Source organism: Mandrillus leucophaeus, unplaced genomic scaffold (genome assembly GCF_000951045.1).
Source record: "Mandrillus leucophaeus isolate KB7577 unplaced genomic scaffold, Mleu.le_1.0 Scaffold474, whole genome shotgun sequence".
NCBI lineage: Eukaryota > Metazoa > Chordata > Mammalia > Primates > Cercopithecidae > Mandrillus > Mandrillus leucophaeus.
The window spans coordinates 1,127,424-1,142,249 of record NW_012105076.1 but is presented as its reverse complement, the minus strand read 5'-3'; the positions used below and the strand labels follow the sequence as shown (position 1 = coordinate 1,142,249).

The 14,826-nt window shown below is 42.1% G+C and overlaps 1 protein-coding gene across 5 annotated transcripts in view; it reads right to left on the bottom strand.

The window, feature by feature from the left end:
• CCNY (cyclin Y) overlaps positions 1–14,826 on the bottom strand; it is a 326,866-nt gene that overhangs the window by 74,161 nt on the left and 237,879 nt on the right. For 4 of the 5 annotated variants that reach the window (XM_011995142.1, XM_011995141.1, XM_011995143.1 and 1 more), the window contains one exon: positions 11,744–11,818. The exons of the other annotated variant lie outside the window; for it this stretch is intronic. In XM_011995142.1, the coding sequence (XP_011850532.1) occupies positions 11,744–11,810 (67 nt within the window). In that variant the 5' untranslated portion in view covers positions 11,811–11,818. The remainder of the gene's footprint in view (positions 1–11,743; positions 11,819–14,826) is intronic. 5 annotated transcript variants of the gene reach the window in all.

Here is a 14,826-nt window from a genome sequence, read left to right as displayed (position 1 = left end):
TCCTGGTGTGGCCATTTCCCCCAGAGGCACACCTCCTGTGCTGCAGGAAAGAAGCTTCCAATTAGACCTCTGGCCTGCTCTGAACTGTCCCGGACCTGCACTTATTTCTAAATCTGGGCACAGAGGAACATGACATTCTGTGCATTCCAAGTGAAATCTAAATAAGCAAAGCCAATGAACAAAAATGAAAAGACACAGAAACACTTCTAAGATGTTGAGGGCACAGCCAGTCATGGAGAGGAGAAAATTCCAGGGAAGAGAATAGGAAGCAGACAAAGGAAGAACATAAGAAGAAAACCATTCAAAGAACAAATATCCATCTAAGCTGCCAACTCACTCGAGAGGTTTTCTGTTTCCCATAGAGAATATCTAAGGCCAAAGGATTTCTTCAGAAGCATGGAAACTTCAACTAAGTGGCATCCATTTAAAACTTTCTGCTAATTTGAAAAGAAATGCATGCTTATTGCAGAAAATTTGGAAAATACAGAGCTGTATAAACAAGAAAATGTGACTGCAAATAAAAATTAAAAGCTTGCTTGGAAAACATAGAGATACATAAAACATACACACACACAGACTGAGTATCCTTACCACCCCTTATCTGAAATGCGTGGGTTTAGAAATTTTTTTATCAGATTTTGAAATTTTGCATTATTTGAGCATCCCAAATCCAAAAATCTGAAATCCAAAATGCTCCAACGAATACTTCCTTTGAACATCAGGGTGGTGCTCAGTAAGTTACAGATCCACCTTGGAGCATTTCAGATTTCAAATTTTCAAATTTGAGAGGCCCAACCTGTTTAATTCAATAATCCAGAGACAATCACTATTAATATTTTAACGTGTATCCTTTGAGCCTCTTTTGTGTGCATGCACACAAAGCAAGCATGATGGATACTTTTGCATATGAATGTATTTGTATATAAATACGTGCAAGTATACATGTGCTCATATATGAACATGCCAAAAGAAATATGCCCATTTTTCTATTGGTGTGTTAGCATTTTCACTGATTGTATAATAATTCTTTAATACATAAAGGCATTAATCCTTTTTCCTATATATTGTGATATTTCCATCACTGATGATTTCATTGTTAGGATGCATTTTGACATGAGTTTTCAATTTTAGGCAATTTCCTCCATTGCTTCTACAAACTTACATGCTCCTTCCCCATTCTGACACTAAATATTCATGTATACTATTTCTAGATGATTATGATTGTATTTGTTACATTTACTCTACCACTAGTCAATCCATCAGAAATCTATCCCGACACAGGGTGGAGGTGAGGTTATCATTTTATTTTTTTAAGTGAGACTTAAAGAGCTGTGTATTCTATTATAATGAGCTGCTATCAAATGCTGGCTGACATAATTTCAGACCTGGCCTCTTTCTGGTTTGCTTCCAAGGTGTGTTGAAGCAACTTTTTTTTTTTTTTTTAATCTTTATTTTTTTTTTGTAGAAATCATGGCGGGGGCGGGGGGGGGTGTCTCACTATGCTGTCCAGGCTGGTCTTGAACTCCTGGGCTCAAGCAATCCTCTCCGCTCAGCCTCCCAAAGTGCTGGGATTACAGGAGTGAGCTATTGTGCCTAGCTTGGAAGCAACTCTAAGATGCGGGGGTCCGTGATCTATCTTTATCAAAGAAACACAGAAAAAGATGGGACTGGGCACAGCAGTGCACAGAAGCCACCCTCTACTCTTGTCCTGGCATCCATCCCTTCTCCTCCTGGTCAGGCCCAGTGTTCTGGTGCAAGGTGTCACAGTCAGCACAGAGGAGCTGTCAGCACAGACAAGCTAGAAGATGGCACAGACACAAGTCAGGGTAGAAACTCAATCCAACTGAGCAAATGAGAACCTACACTCCAGAGTAAGGATTATATTTACTGAGAACTTATGCTGTCTTACGTACAGGACTCGGTGCTTTGATGGATTATGCATTTAGTCCTCCTGACAATCTCACAAAGAGGTACTAACTCCATTTTACAGTGATAAAATTGAGGTTCAGGGAAATCATGTGGACGGATCATATGCACCAAGATTATGTGGAGAGTGTTGGATCTAAGCCTCCAGTTCAGGCAGTCTGATTCCAGAGGATCGCTATCTTCAGGCAATCATTCCAAGGCATTAACTATTCTTATATGGTGACCGCATCAGATTATCCTGAAATTCAGCTGCCTCCCTAGATGTCATAGGGCAGCCAGCTGAAAACATCAGCCACGTAAGGTAAGCTATAAACATGGTAAGCTATGAAAAGTATTTACAAGGTTGTCAGTCTGTGCCAACTGAAGGGGAAATGCAGGTGCTCAGAGTTTTTAAAAAGAGAACTGAAAAGTAAGAGTTTATGGCTACCAGCAGGCCACAAGTGCTGTTTAACAGTAAGACAAGGCTATGGTAGACAGGGCATCAAACTCCCCCAGCCTGGGGGAATTATCCCTGCTAACCTCTATTCTGGATCTGTGCTCACTGAGCAATGTTCTGACTGGGAACAGGGCAGGTCAGGAGAGAGGATATGATAAAAGGCATACTGAGAAAACTGACATTCTGGGTCTAAATGATTCATCTGAGTTTGTACTATGTCAGCAGCTTTCTCCACACTGGAAAGCCCAAGAGACGAAATACTGGAGTTGGATGATGCTCCCAAGAAAAGTGAGCCACGGCACCCAAACAGCGCCTCTCCTGTGCATCTGACTTACAGGGTAAGACCTGGCCAAGAGATCTGACACCTGCCCTCCCCTCCCCCATGCACCTCAAAAGAAGACTGCAGAGGGGAGAGGGGAGGGCTGGCCTGAGGGTGGCACGGTATGATGAGTTCTGACCCAGAATAGGAAAGCCCAAACACACCACCTAAGCCTAAAAAAAATCTACATCCTCCTGTCCCTAAATAATGGATGTGTTGTTTTCTAACAAAGCTAGGGAAGGTAGGAGAAGGTAAAGCTGCAACACAAAACAGAAAGCCACTACTCAGGAAGACTGCCACTGTGCCACAGCAGGTCTGCTCAGGGTGGGTCATGATGCCCTGCCTTCATTCTTTCATTCCCCTGTCCCTGAAAGTTTCTTCTATGTGCTAGCCACTGCAGAGACTGTGGAATGTGAAAGGCACAGTTTCTACCCATGAGCAAGATGCAATCCAGCAGATAAACAGGCTATTTATTTCTATACCATAAAAATAATCACCACCACACAAAGGGATATGCAAACTGCATTGAACGTAATGCCACTGATTTTCTGGTAAACCATTACTCTATGTGTCACTACGAAAGAAAAAAAAAAAAACGCCAATTAAATTTTGGCAAGTAACTGACTGTGCTGATTTCAGAGGTGTTCCAGCCAAGTAAAGGTGTCTATCAGAATCAATGGAATGAAGGGAAACAGGGGAGCATCACCTATGAGGCAGCCACTGGGTCAGCAGGGACAGAGGGCAGGTGTTGTGGGCAGAGCATCCCACAGGTGATGGTCTTGCAGGCCTGCAGGGGAGGGGACCCACAAGAAGGTGAAAAGGGCTCTGTGTGTGTGCTGGCGTCTCACTGTTCCAGTGGTGAGGAAACAGACGGTCAGGCAGGGAGGAGCCTAAGAGAAGCTCCACTTGCAGGCATGTGGAAGAAAGGTGAGACAGGACATGATGGAGGCAGGAGGCTGGGAAAAGGCCTTGCCACAGACCAGGTGAGGAAGGAGGAGAGGAGTTCAGGAGATCGAGACCATCCTGACTAACACGGTGAAACCCTATCTCTACTAAAAATACCAAAAAATAGTCAGGAGTGGTGGCAGGCGCCTGTAGTCTGAGCTACTCGGGAGGCTGAGGCAGGAGAATGGCGTGAACCCAGCAGGAGGAGCTTGCAGTGAGCCAGGATCGTGCCACTGCACTCCAGCCTGGGTGACAGAGCGTCTCAAAAAAAAAAAAAAAAAAAAAATTAGATGATGAGGGAGAGAAAGCTGGCAGAAGAGGAAAGATGCTGACTTCTAATGTGGACATGCCAACCCCAAGGAGCAAGTATGATTTCCAGACTGGCTGCCTACCAGGCGGTAGGAAACACCTCTGGAATGCATGCTTACAGTGCCAGGACGGGGTAGCTCCTCCTTGCCAGGGGTCCTGGGAGAGGCTGGCTCAAGGGATCCCCAGTGAGGATCCCAAAGTACCTGTTACATCACAGGTAATGAGCAGACATTGCTGAGGGCTCATTGCGTGCCTGGGACTCACCCTACTGCTTCAGGAGAGCAATCGTCTGAGGAGACAGGTGTGCCCACTGTCAATATATAGGAAGTTATGACCCAAGAGATTATGTGACTGTAAATCCAACTAATGGCAGGCAAGGGCCTAAGACAGAGCTGGGTCCTAGAGCCTTGCCTAACTGGAAGCCAGAGGCTAGTTCCCTGCCGCCGGGGTGGCCACAGGCTGGCGAGGGCATGGGCAGCCCAGCATGCACAAATGAACCTGTCTGCACACTCAATTACTCATGGCTTTTGAGTACCCACCCTCCTCCACACACCCCAAACTAGAGGGAAAGACAGGTGAGGTAGTAGTTTTTGCAATTCATTTATTGAAATGGTCTGTCACAAGTAACTTAGGGCTAGACTAGAGCAAAGGTCCCCAAACCAAGTATTCAAAGAGACCTTTAAAAGGGCTGAGGTGTGATGCAGGAACCACATTCCTCCCTCACAGCTTCACAAAGAAAGGCAGGCACACCTGAGCTGGGACCTGCACTGACCTGGTATGAAAACCTCCAGGGGCGCCAGACGAAAAGACAAGCAGCCACTGGGGTTGTGGTAACCACCTTCAAACCAGGTTCATGTGTCTTTCCTCTCCTGCCAGCCTCCTGTGGCACAACCTGGAGGCTTCTTTGTCCTATGATTTTCCCTGGAGGGGTACTGGAAAGACATCTGGCTCTGAGTTTACAGATATCATAGGGAGGACGGTTTCCAATAGGACCTGCCTCTTGAGGCGTTAGACTCCCAAGCAAAGCTCGGGGAGCAGCGAGGGCAGCAGAGCAGGAGGGCACAGGGCAGGGTGGGAAGGTGCAGCAGACCGCAGACTGCTGGCCAGGCATGCACTCCCTTGCACCTGTCTGGCCATTTATGATCAGAAGCACAAAGGCAGCCACGGGCATGCACATTAACATGTTATGTGAATTGGAAAAATAAAATCAGACTTTTTCTGACAGAAGGTAAGACTGATTATAAGAAACAGGTGTGACAGGCAAAAATAAAAATAAATATCTAATTAAAAAGAAAGTAAGACTGATTTGACTGACTGGATTGACTATGATGCCTGGCTTTGCCAACAAAGTCATATGAAGAACCTGTAGCATTCTGAGGAAAATATATTTAAAACAAAAGAGAAGCTGAAAACATTAGTTCAGAGGAAAAGAGCAGGTGGGGGTTGCTCCATTCAACATATATTTGAGTTCTTTCTATGGGTCTGGCACTGTGAATGGCAGAGATATATAAACGTGAAGACTTGGAATAAATCACGATACAGTGAAGATCTCTGCAGCGACAGAGGGGCATGCAGACTGCAGTGGGCCAGCAGTCAGGGAAGGTGTTCTAAGATGAAGCCTAGATTTATTCTCCCAAAGCTCCCAAGGGTATCAGGTTAAGCTAGGTGCCACCAAATATAAAGAGTAGTAGATATAATTAAAAGTCATGTGTTACAGTTGGTAAACCTTTTTCGATGTACTTCCCAGTAACTGTAAAAATGAGGGACTCCTCTAACTGAGTAACTCTTTTGCAAATCAAATAGATTCCAGTTCTCTACTGTCAATAAAACTGAAGGGGAACAAAACTGAACGGTAGCTGATTATTAGGAATTATTTTGGTTGATAAATCCCTTGGAGATTTTTCGACATATAAACTAGACGAAGTAGAAAGAATTCAATGATATGACTATAATAAAACTCTTTCTATTTCCATCTATTTATATAGATGAACAAAGTTCCTCAGCACTTACATCTATAAAAACAAAGGCTTGGCCGGGTGCGGTGGCTCTCATCTGTAATCCCAGCACTTTGGGAGGCCAAGGTGGGAGGATTACGAGGTCAGGAGATCGAGACCATCCTGGCTAACACGGTGAAACCCTGTTTCTACTAAAAATACAAAAAATTAGCTGGGCGTGGTGGCGGGCGCCTGTAGTCCCAGCTACTCGGGAGACTGAGGCAGGAGAATGGTGTGAACCCAGAAGGTGGAGCTTGCAGTGAGCCAAGATCGTGCCACTGCACTCCAGCCTGGGCCACACAGCGAGACTCCATCTCAAAAACAAAACAAAACAAACAAATAAAAAAACAAAGGCTTTGATGATGAATACTGCCTCATTTCAGTAATAAGTAATATCCAACCACAGAAGCATCTCACCAAGAAATGTTTTTCCAAAAAATATTTCACTTTTCTGTTTAATAATTATCCATTAAAACGTACAGGCGCCCGCCACTACGCCCAGCTAATTTTTTGTATTTTTAGTAGAGACAGGGTTTCACTCTTAGCCAGGATGGTCTTGATCTCCTGACCTCGTGATCTGCTTGCCTCGGCCTCCCACAGTGCTGGGATTACAGGCATGAGCCACCGCGCCCGGCCTAGGTCATATTTTTATAGAAAAGAATATGATAGTGTGATAAATGACTTTCCAAAATCAAAATATATTATACTACTATAAAATTTTATGGAGAAAATAGAATGGAAATACAAATTCAAGATGATAAAGGAGTGATACGAAATTTACAACTGTTAGAGAGGAGCGTGTTCATACATTTTTAAAGGACTGATGGGTATCAAATCACTATGGTATTAAATTTCATCTGAAACATTTGTTAAAGAAAGACAGTTTATTTTAAAATATCAACGTTTATAATACATCAGAAATTATGTGCTTTGATAAGGTAAAAAAATTTTAAGGTCAACATAAAAATGCTTGAGGGAGTTCAGTTTTTCAAAATTGTTTTCCATGGTATGTAAGCAAAGGAACAAAGCATGAAAATCACTGGTGTATGCTTAGGTCTTCCCCACGGCACTTGACATGCCCTGAAGGAGACACACCAAGCAACTAAGGGCAGCTAGAGAAAGGGGCATCCCAGCATCTGCACACACAAAGGAGCTAAAGACAGCTGGGAATGCAAGTGAGGTGGGGAAAGCAAGGTCATCACAGCGCTCAGAGGCAAGTGATTCCGACAGGGAAGCGGAAAGTTGCTCCCAAATGCTAGATAAAAGGAGAACAAAAAGGGCGGTTGTTTCACCATGCAAAAGTTCAACACTGCCCAGGAACCAAAACACCACTCCAATGAGGACAGCCACAGAATATTTTTTCAATTTCTGTATTTCTAAAAGGTTGTGCAACAAAAACTATGACATATTTCTATTCCTGGATTTTAATGTTTCTACTTTGGCTTCAAGTCACTCAAGGGACGGACAGTTTTTATTCCTTTAATTATTTCAAGGGACTCCTAAGAAACATAGATTTCGCACACTTAGGGTTTTTTCCTCCAAATTCTTTGTTAAGACAATAAATCTCTAAAAATCATACTAATTAAAAGGAAAAAGATGTGGCTTGGCTGCTTTCTCATATTATTTAAGAATATTAAGCTCTCACATCTTTGAAAATGATTAACTAAAATAAGTACAGAAAAGGAAAAGACACGAGGAACTACAATTCTTCCCCACAAGTAATGAGAGTAGCATGAAAAACCGTGGCAGGCCTCAAACTTCTCTCTGGCCTGGCAAACTTCTCTACCCCCAGGAGGAACTCTTGGTCCCTTCTTTGCTGAACGGCTCCTGTACAAAGTCTGCAATGCCATCCTCTTTGTGTGAAGAAAGAAAGCAGTCACTCTGGTTTTGAATAAAATACCCTTACCTTCAGCCTCTGGAGGGGTCTGATGAGCAGGCTACTTACTCAATCTGTTGGAGTTTCTATTCTCCTGCTTGGAACAAGAAAAAAGTTCCATGTCCAGCCTAAATCTCTTGGATATCCAGAAGGAAAAGGAATTCAGCAATCACGAAAACTCTGATGACATCATGCAGGTGCCATCTAAATCAGTCTAGTGAACAGCTGGGAGGTGGGATGCATGGCCGACAACTTGTTTGTCAGATCATAAAGTGCTGAGGGGAAAGAGAATGTGGGGTCTGCAGAAACACAGAGCTGTCAAGACCCAGGAGCTGCATGTCTGTGGTCCAAGCAACAGCTGCCCTAACATGACTGTCCTCATCCCAACCATGGCTTCCTATCCACAAATCGAATCTAAACTACTGTCGAAGTACATCAACCTGAATGAAGGAAAGAGATCACCAGATTCAAAAGAAAGGACTCTACCAGAAGTATGCATTATTGTCTCAGACTACATTTCTTCCAATTAGAAAAAAAAAATACAGTAGAAGATCCACAGCTGTGGTCCTGTAATGGAAATATAAGTTTATCCAAGTGACGAATTATCACAATCAAATCAAGAATGTTTCCGGGTTTTGTCATCTTCCTTCTTTCAACCAGTCAGGTTGGCACAAGGAATACTGACATCCAGTATCACATGCCTTTTCCTCTAGGGGCCAGCGGGTGGCAAAGACAAAAAGGTTGTTTTAAATTCCACAGTACGGTTCTGACGATGAAGAAAGATTCACAGGCTACTCCTATGGGAGCTCACCAAGGGTCCACTCAACCCAGCCTGATGGGTCAAAGAGACCCTCAAGGAGGAAGTAACAGCAGGAGGAGCCTGGAGGACAGAAGAAATCAGCTGTGTGAAAAAGGGGAGGAGAAATACATGTGTAAGGCAAGTGGCAGACTTGAGGAAGCAAGTGATTTCAGTATGGCAGAAGCTCAGAAGTACACAAAGAAGAGAAGAAGTTGCTGGGAAGGAAGGCAGAGGCTGGATCATGATGGGCCTCATATTCCATGCTAAGATGTTTGAAATTTAACTCTAAAGCAACTGGGAAGCCCTTAAGAAAGGTTAAGGAAGCCAGTGGCACAATCATATCTGATTCATGGGAAGTCCTGTTAGCTAGCGGCAGCACAGACCCAGGACTAGAGAGGGATGAGGTCAAGGGGAGGGGAGCCCAGTCTAGAGACTGCTGCAGTAACACAGGTGGGGAATTGAGTCTGAACTAAGGTGGCAGCAACTGCAATAGGAAATAGTGGTCAGGTTCAAGGCTGGGTAAGAGATGAAACTGAGTACACCTTGGAATGCCTGGATGCAATGGTGTGCTAGTAAATGTTTAACAGTCATGTGTTTTAAAAACGCTCTGATTTGTAGCATTCGCCAATTTCCATGGTGTAAATACTCTGACTATGGCTATTTCATGCCACCAATACGATGTCACTGAACCTGGAGCTGGGAAGAAATGTATCTCCAGCACCGCCGCCCGCCTCTCAGAAGAGGAGAGTCTAGGAAAATCCAAAGCCCTCCTTGGCTTAGGGACCTGGGCAGGGTAGACAATGCAGAAACTCAACTGGAATTCTTAAGTTCTGTCTGGGACATACTGAGTCAGGGGAACCTACAGCCTTCACTGGAAAGATGTCCAGCAGGCAGTTGAATACATGCATTTTGAACGGTACAGAGAAAAATATGGTTAGACATGACAGTTAACACAAATGCCATGAGGAACTGTGTGCAAATCAAAAAGGTAAGAGGGTAAAGGAGAGACCCTGGGAAATACTACATTAGAGGGACAAATAGAAGTTTATGAAGATGTCTCAGAAGGAGCTTTCAGAAGGGCAGGATTTCTCAGGACCAATTTGCCAAAAGCCAATTCACCAAGTAGCCCATTCTCTGATTATCATGTCACCAAATAATTAATTCATTAAAGTTACCAAATCTATTTTTAAAATTGATTTTTTTCTAATTATTTATAAAGCAATTGTTCATTAGAGGCACTTAATTTCAGCAACTTGCCCATTTGAAAACAGAAGGCCAAAAAGTTTTTTAAAAGCACGGAATTCTTGGCGACAGCAAGTGCCACATATGTGGGCAATAGCCCAAGAAGAGAAAATGTCCTTAGGTCACTCTACTGCAATGCTCCATAGAATGGCAGGGGTAAGAGGAAGTTCCCAATGGGAGAGTGGACAGGGAGAGAGGTAGAAATGGCGTAGAAGCTTTCACCTAAAGAGAGATATTGGTTATTTTCCCTTTTTCTGTGAGACTCATGTATGTTTACATGTTGAGTAGAAAGATCCAGCATTTAAAAAGAAACTGAAGCAATAAACAGAGAGGTCAGAGTAATTGATGCCCTGATGTCCCAGAAGAGGAAAGGGAAAGATATCTAGTGCAAAGGTGACGAGGGAAGACAGAGTTCCCTAAGCTAAGTATGGAACAACCCTGACTTAGGTCAAGTTTCCTTCTACCAGGACAACCAAGATTTGGGAAATCCACTTAGAAGCTCTAATGCAATTTCATGGGAATCTTGTTAGCACATCTTCTGAATGAAGTTGGTCTGCACCCTGAGTTCACAAGAAGCAAAAATGAAACCTGAAAGTAAGCCAACTTTGTTTCTTGTTTTTATAGTACTATCAGTAAGTGTCTGCAAAACTTGGTTTTGACCCTCATTTTTCATGGTTCTAAACACCCATCTTCACTGCCACTCTCCTTCCTCTGTATTATCCCACCCCTCCCAATGGCTTCCTGCTTCACCAGAGGAAAAAAAATGTTTCTTTTGCATCCAGCACACCGAAAACTTACTTCAGTATTGCCATTACTTTTAACGGCAAAAACCGAAATTACTTTTGGACCAACCTAAATACTTGATGCTATACTAATTTATTCTTGGAAATGTTTACTTTTCATAAACACATCAAACTCTTTCAAATCAAGTCAGTGTCTTGCTTAACCAAAGATTCCCAATAATATTAAATCAGCACTATACCTTGCCAAAATTGTTATCTGTTACTGAAGTGTTATCAATTCTCATATATGAACTTACTATCTTAAACATGTTTGGTTATTTTCTGGTCCATTTAGGATCTTCTCTGAATTAAAGCTTAGCAATTGCCCAAAAAGTTCGGGATAGAATCATGCAGGACTCCAGCATCCTAAAGTAATATCCTGGTCACGATGTCATCATTTAACAAGTTTCTCCTGCCACCTTTTTCTATAGGAATCCAATGAAGATGTGTGTTTGCCACATTGTGTAAGTTTTATCTTTTCTCTCTTTTGCAGCCAAGGCCCAGGGAAGGGGCTGAAAAGAGAGAAAATCCCTAGGAGAAATTCCACACACACTTGGGATGAACCACAAAGATTGTGGGATGAACCACAAAGATTGTACGATCTATAAGAATAAACTTAGATATGGTTGTTATTATTATAGAGGTGGCAAAAAAAAAAAAAAAGAGAAGAAAACATCTGCACCTAGTGTACGGGTTCAATTCAGCTCTCAACTGACACAACAGAGCTAGTTAGTGGTACTTTTATTTAAGGATTATATTTTGCTTTCTTTTACACACTGTCTAAATTAACAAATACTTCTGATCTTGTGAGAAATTATGCAAATATCAATTCTAAAAGGAAAATTTCTGACTCTTAGGGTAGAAACTCTCATGACACAATGTATGTAGAAATAATACAGCTGATTGACAAAATGAGGATAGATGCTTCAAATAGGAAATTCTAAAAACACTGCAAAAGAAAAAAATCCCCAAAGAACTACCATTAAACAGTATATGTGTGAGTCACTAAAGGGACTCTATTTCATATTGAAAATTAAATCTAGTGAGAAATCAAAAGTAGGCGAAGTACCAACATGAGCCTTTTTTTAAAAAAGAAGCATAAATTAAGGACCTACCGTCTGTCTGAGATTTACTGAGGAATATTGTGCTGGCCCGAGGATGATCTGAAGGATTGAATTCCATGTTCAAATCTTTAAAGAAAGGAAAAGAAATTATATGAATAAACCATCTGATAACTAAGAGGAACCAAGATTGACTCAATTCTTTTCCAACTTTAAATTGCTAATACATTCAAGGATTCTGGAAACCTATAGCTATTATGTTAATAGATTCTTTTGGTTCAATTCAGAATACTGCTATTTAGAAATCTGAAAGTCATACATAAAAGTAGACAGTTGGCTAGACACCTATTAGCCTAAGAAAAACTCCACTTTCTTCTGAAAAAATTCTGCTCTGCACCCTATATTATAAAATAGCAGGACAGAGTTATAGCATGTGATTAAAGAGAGTTATGTGCTACAACAGATTCATCTAAACATTACAGTCAAGTATGTTGTAGTTCCTTATTCAAGGTGATTAAAATAGGAATATCTCAACTCATTAGGGCGAGTCAGCATCCACATACCCTGCTTAATTATTTTCTGAAAAAGCAAAACTTATTCCTTAGAGCAAAAGCTACAAATCGGCCATTTGTAGACCTAATCTGGGCCCTAGACATGTTTTGTTTGATTCCTACTTTTTAAGAAACATTTAAGACAACATATAAAAGAGATTTCAAACACATCACACATCACACACACACACACACACACACACACACACACACACACACACACACCCCCCGCTAATTCCAGCTTCCCTTGAGAAATCAGATCGTTTGGCAACACCCTGCCTCTACCCCAATGGTCACGATCGGCTAAAGCCAAGCAGCTGTGACCCCTTCACAGTGGCTGTGTCCCTTATGGGACACAAGACTCCAGCTCCCCAGTGACCACCCCTCTCTGCTTTACTGGCAGGTTTTCACAAGCATTTGATTTTGCAATCTTAGAACTCTTAGAACAATCTCCAAGGTCTACAACTTGTCAGGATGGTACAAACAACTTAGAATGCCATCACAGAAGAGTTTTTCCTTTTTTTTTAAACTGATCCCATAGAAAATAAGCAAAACAGAAGAATTAAGTTAGGGGAGGAAACAAAGATCAAAATTACTGGAAAGCCAGAATGATCTTCAAATCAACTTAGAGTCAGAAGAAAACTTTTTGGGTTCAATTACTTCCAAAAATTTGCAGAGAAACCTAATCAACACTAACGAAAACAGATGGCGCTATCCTTAGCCTTAATAGCTAATCAATCAAAGATAAAGTGAAAGAAAGACAAGGATGGTCAAATAAATACACACTGGAGGTAACACCTAATCACTTATCCACAAAGAGATTTATTCTCAGCAAACTTCTGAAGCGTGGTGACTTTTTCCTACATCAGCCAATGGCTACTGGGCCAGTTCCTAACTTCTCCCTGAGTACCTGATTAAAGAAACATCTGAATCTTAAACAGATGCTACTTCAATTATCTGGTCCTTCTTGTATTATATAACTTCTATTAACATTACACAATAATTTCAGAGTTAAAAGGTATTAAGGAGTTTTGATGGAAGGAGAAAGACGGGTGGAAGAGACACTGAATTTTTCGAATTTGCTTCAATTTGAACTACAGTTAGTCAAGAAATTTCATGGTGAAAATGACTCTGCAAGGAGTTTTCCTGCTCAACTAGGATATAAAAGGGGTTAAATAACAAATGTGCTACTAAATGTTTTGAGGGCTTCTGCATATCAAAATGAGGGCAAATATAAAATCCTAACCATGATGGATGCTTTTAATGTCCCAGAATCTTAACACATAGTCCCCTAGAAAAGCATCACTGGGAACACAACACATATGCAGTTCCCACATGCCAGCAAGGTGACACCAGAAAATCGATCCTTGGCCTCAGACAGCATCTGGACTAGCGACTACTACCTTATTCCCTTAATGCCCAACTGAGACTCATCTACCAGACCAGTTTTCTTTAAGACCCACTTTTATTATTAAAATATATCAGTAGGAGTTTGTGGAACACCACAATCAAAAAACGTAAAGCTTTCCTGTTTGGAATCAAAATAACACGAGACTGTCATTTCTTGGAGAATTGAGATCCTGCTCCTAAGTCCAAGAATGTCCTGGAGGACAATCCCCTGACTGCCTGGAGACTGGGGTTCTATGCTGTTATGTTTACAAGCCCTCGAAGTTGTTAATAGGGATGTCACAGATTCTAAGGGACAGCTTCCAATAATGGGGCATGTTTACTAGTAAATAACAGTACTATCATTTGGATGGTGAAATGCTATCATATCATCTAAAAATCACATGAAGAATATTTTATTGACATGGAAACTTATGTAGGTCATTAGGTGATGAAAGCAGTATGATACCCTTTTGGGGGAAAGTATGTGTAGGCCTAGAAAATACATTAAGAGAATATATACCAAAATTTGGTTACCTTTGAATAATGTGATTGTTTTCTGAGTTTTATGCACTGTAAACACTTTTGTTGGTTTTTTGGTTTTTGTTTTTGAGATGGAGTCTTGCTCTGTCGCCCAGGCTGGAGTGCAGTAGTGCAATCATGGCCCCCCCGCAGCCTCAATTTCTGGGATTTAAGCGATCCTTCTGCTTCAGCCTCCTGAGGAGCTGAGACTACAGGCATGCACCACAAGCCTGGCTAATTTTTTTATTTTTTGTAGCTACAGAGTCTTACTATGTTGCCCAGGCTGGTCTCCAGCGATCCTCCTGCTTCAGCCTCCCAAAGTGATGGGGGATTACAGGTGTGAGCCACTGTGCCCAGCCTATTGGTTTGCTTTTTTAAACTTTTGTTTAAAAACTACTTGTGAAAACTGATCTGACCCTCTGAGTGGCTGGACTGCCTCTCCAACACACAGTGGTGTTCCCAGGAGATGCCCTGAAGCTTGAATTCAGATGAGATTCACACAGAGTCACCAAGATGAGACTCTCCTCGGCAGTGTCCACTGTCATAGAAACTGAGGGTGAAAACTGACCGGCTCAGAGGCACTCCTGAGCAAAGGCACCCTTGCCCTCCACCAGCAGCCCCTGTGCCTCTCCACTCCTCCTCAAGAGGGCTGCAGCGAGGAAAGGCAGAAGGACCCAC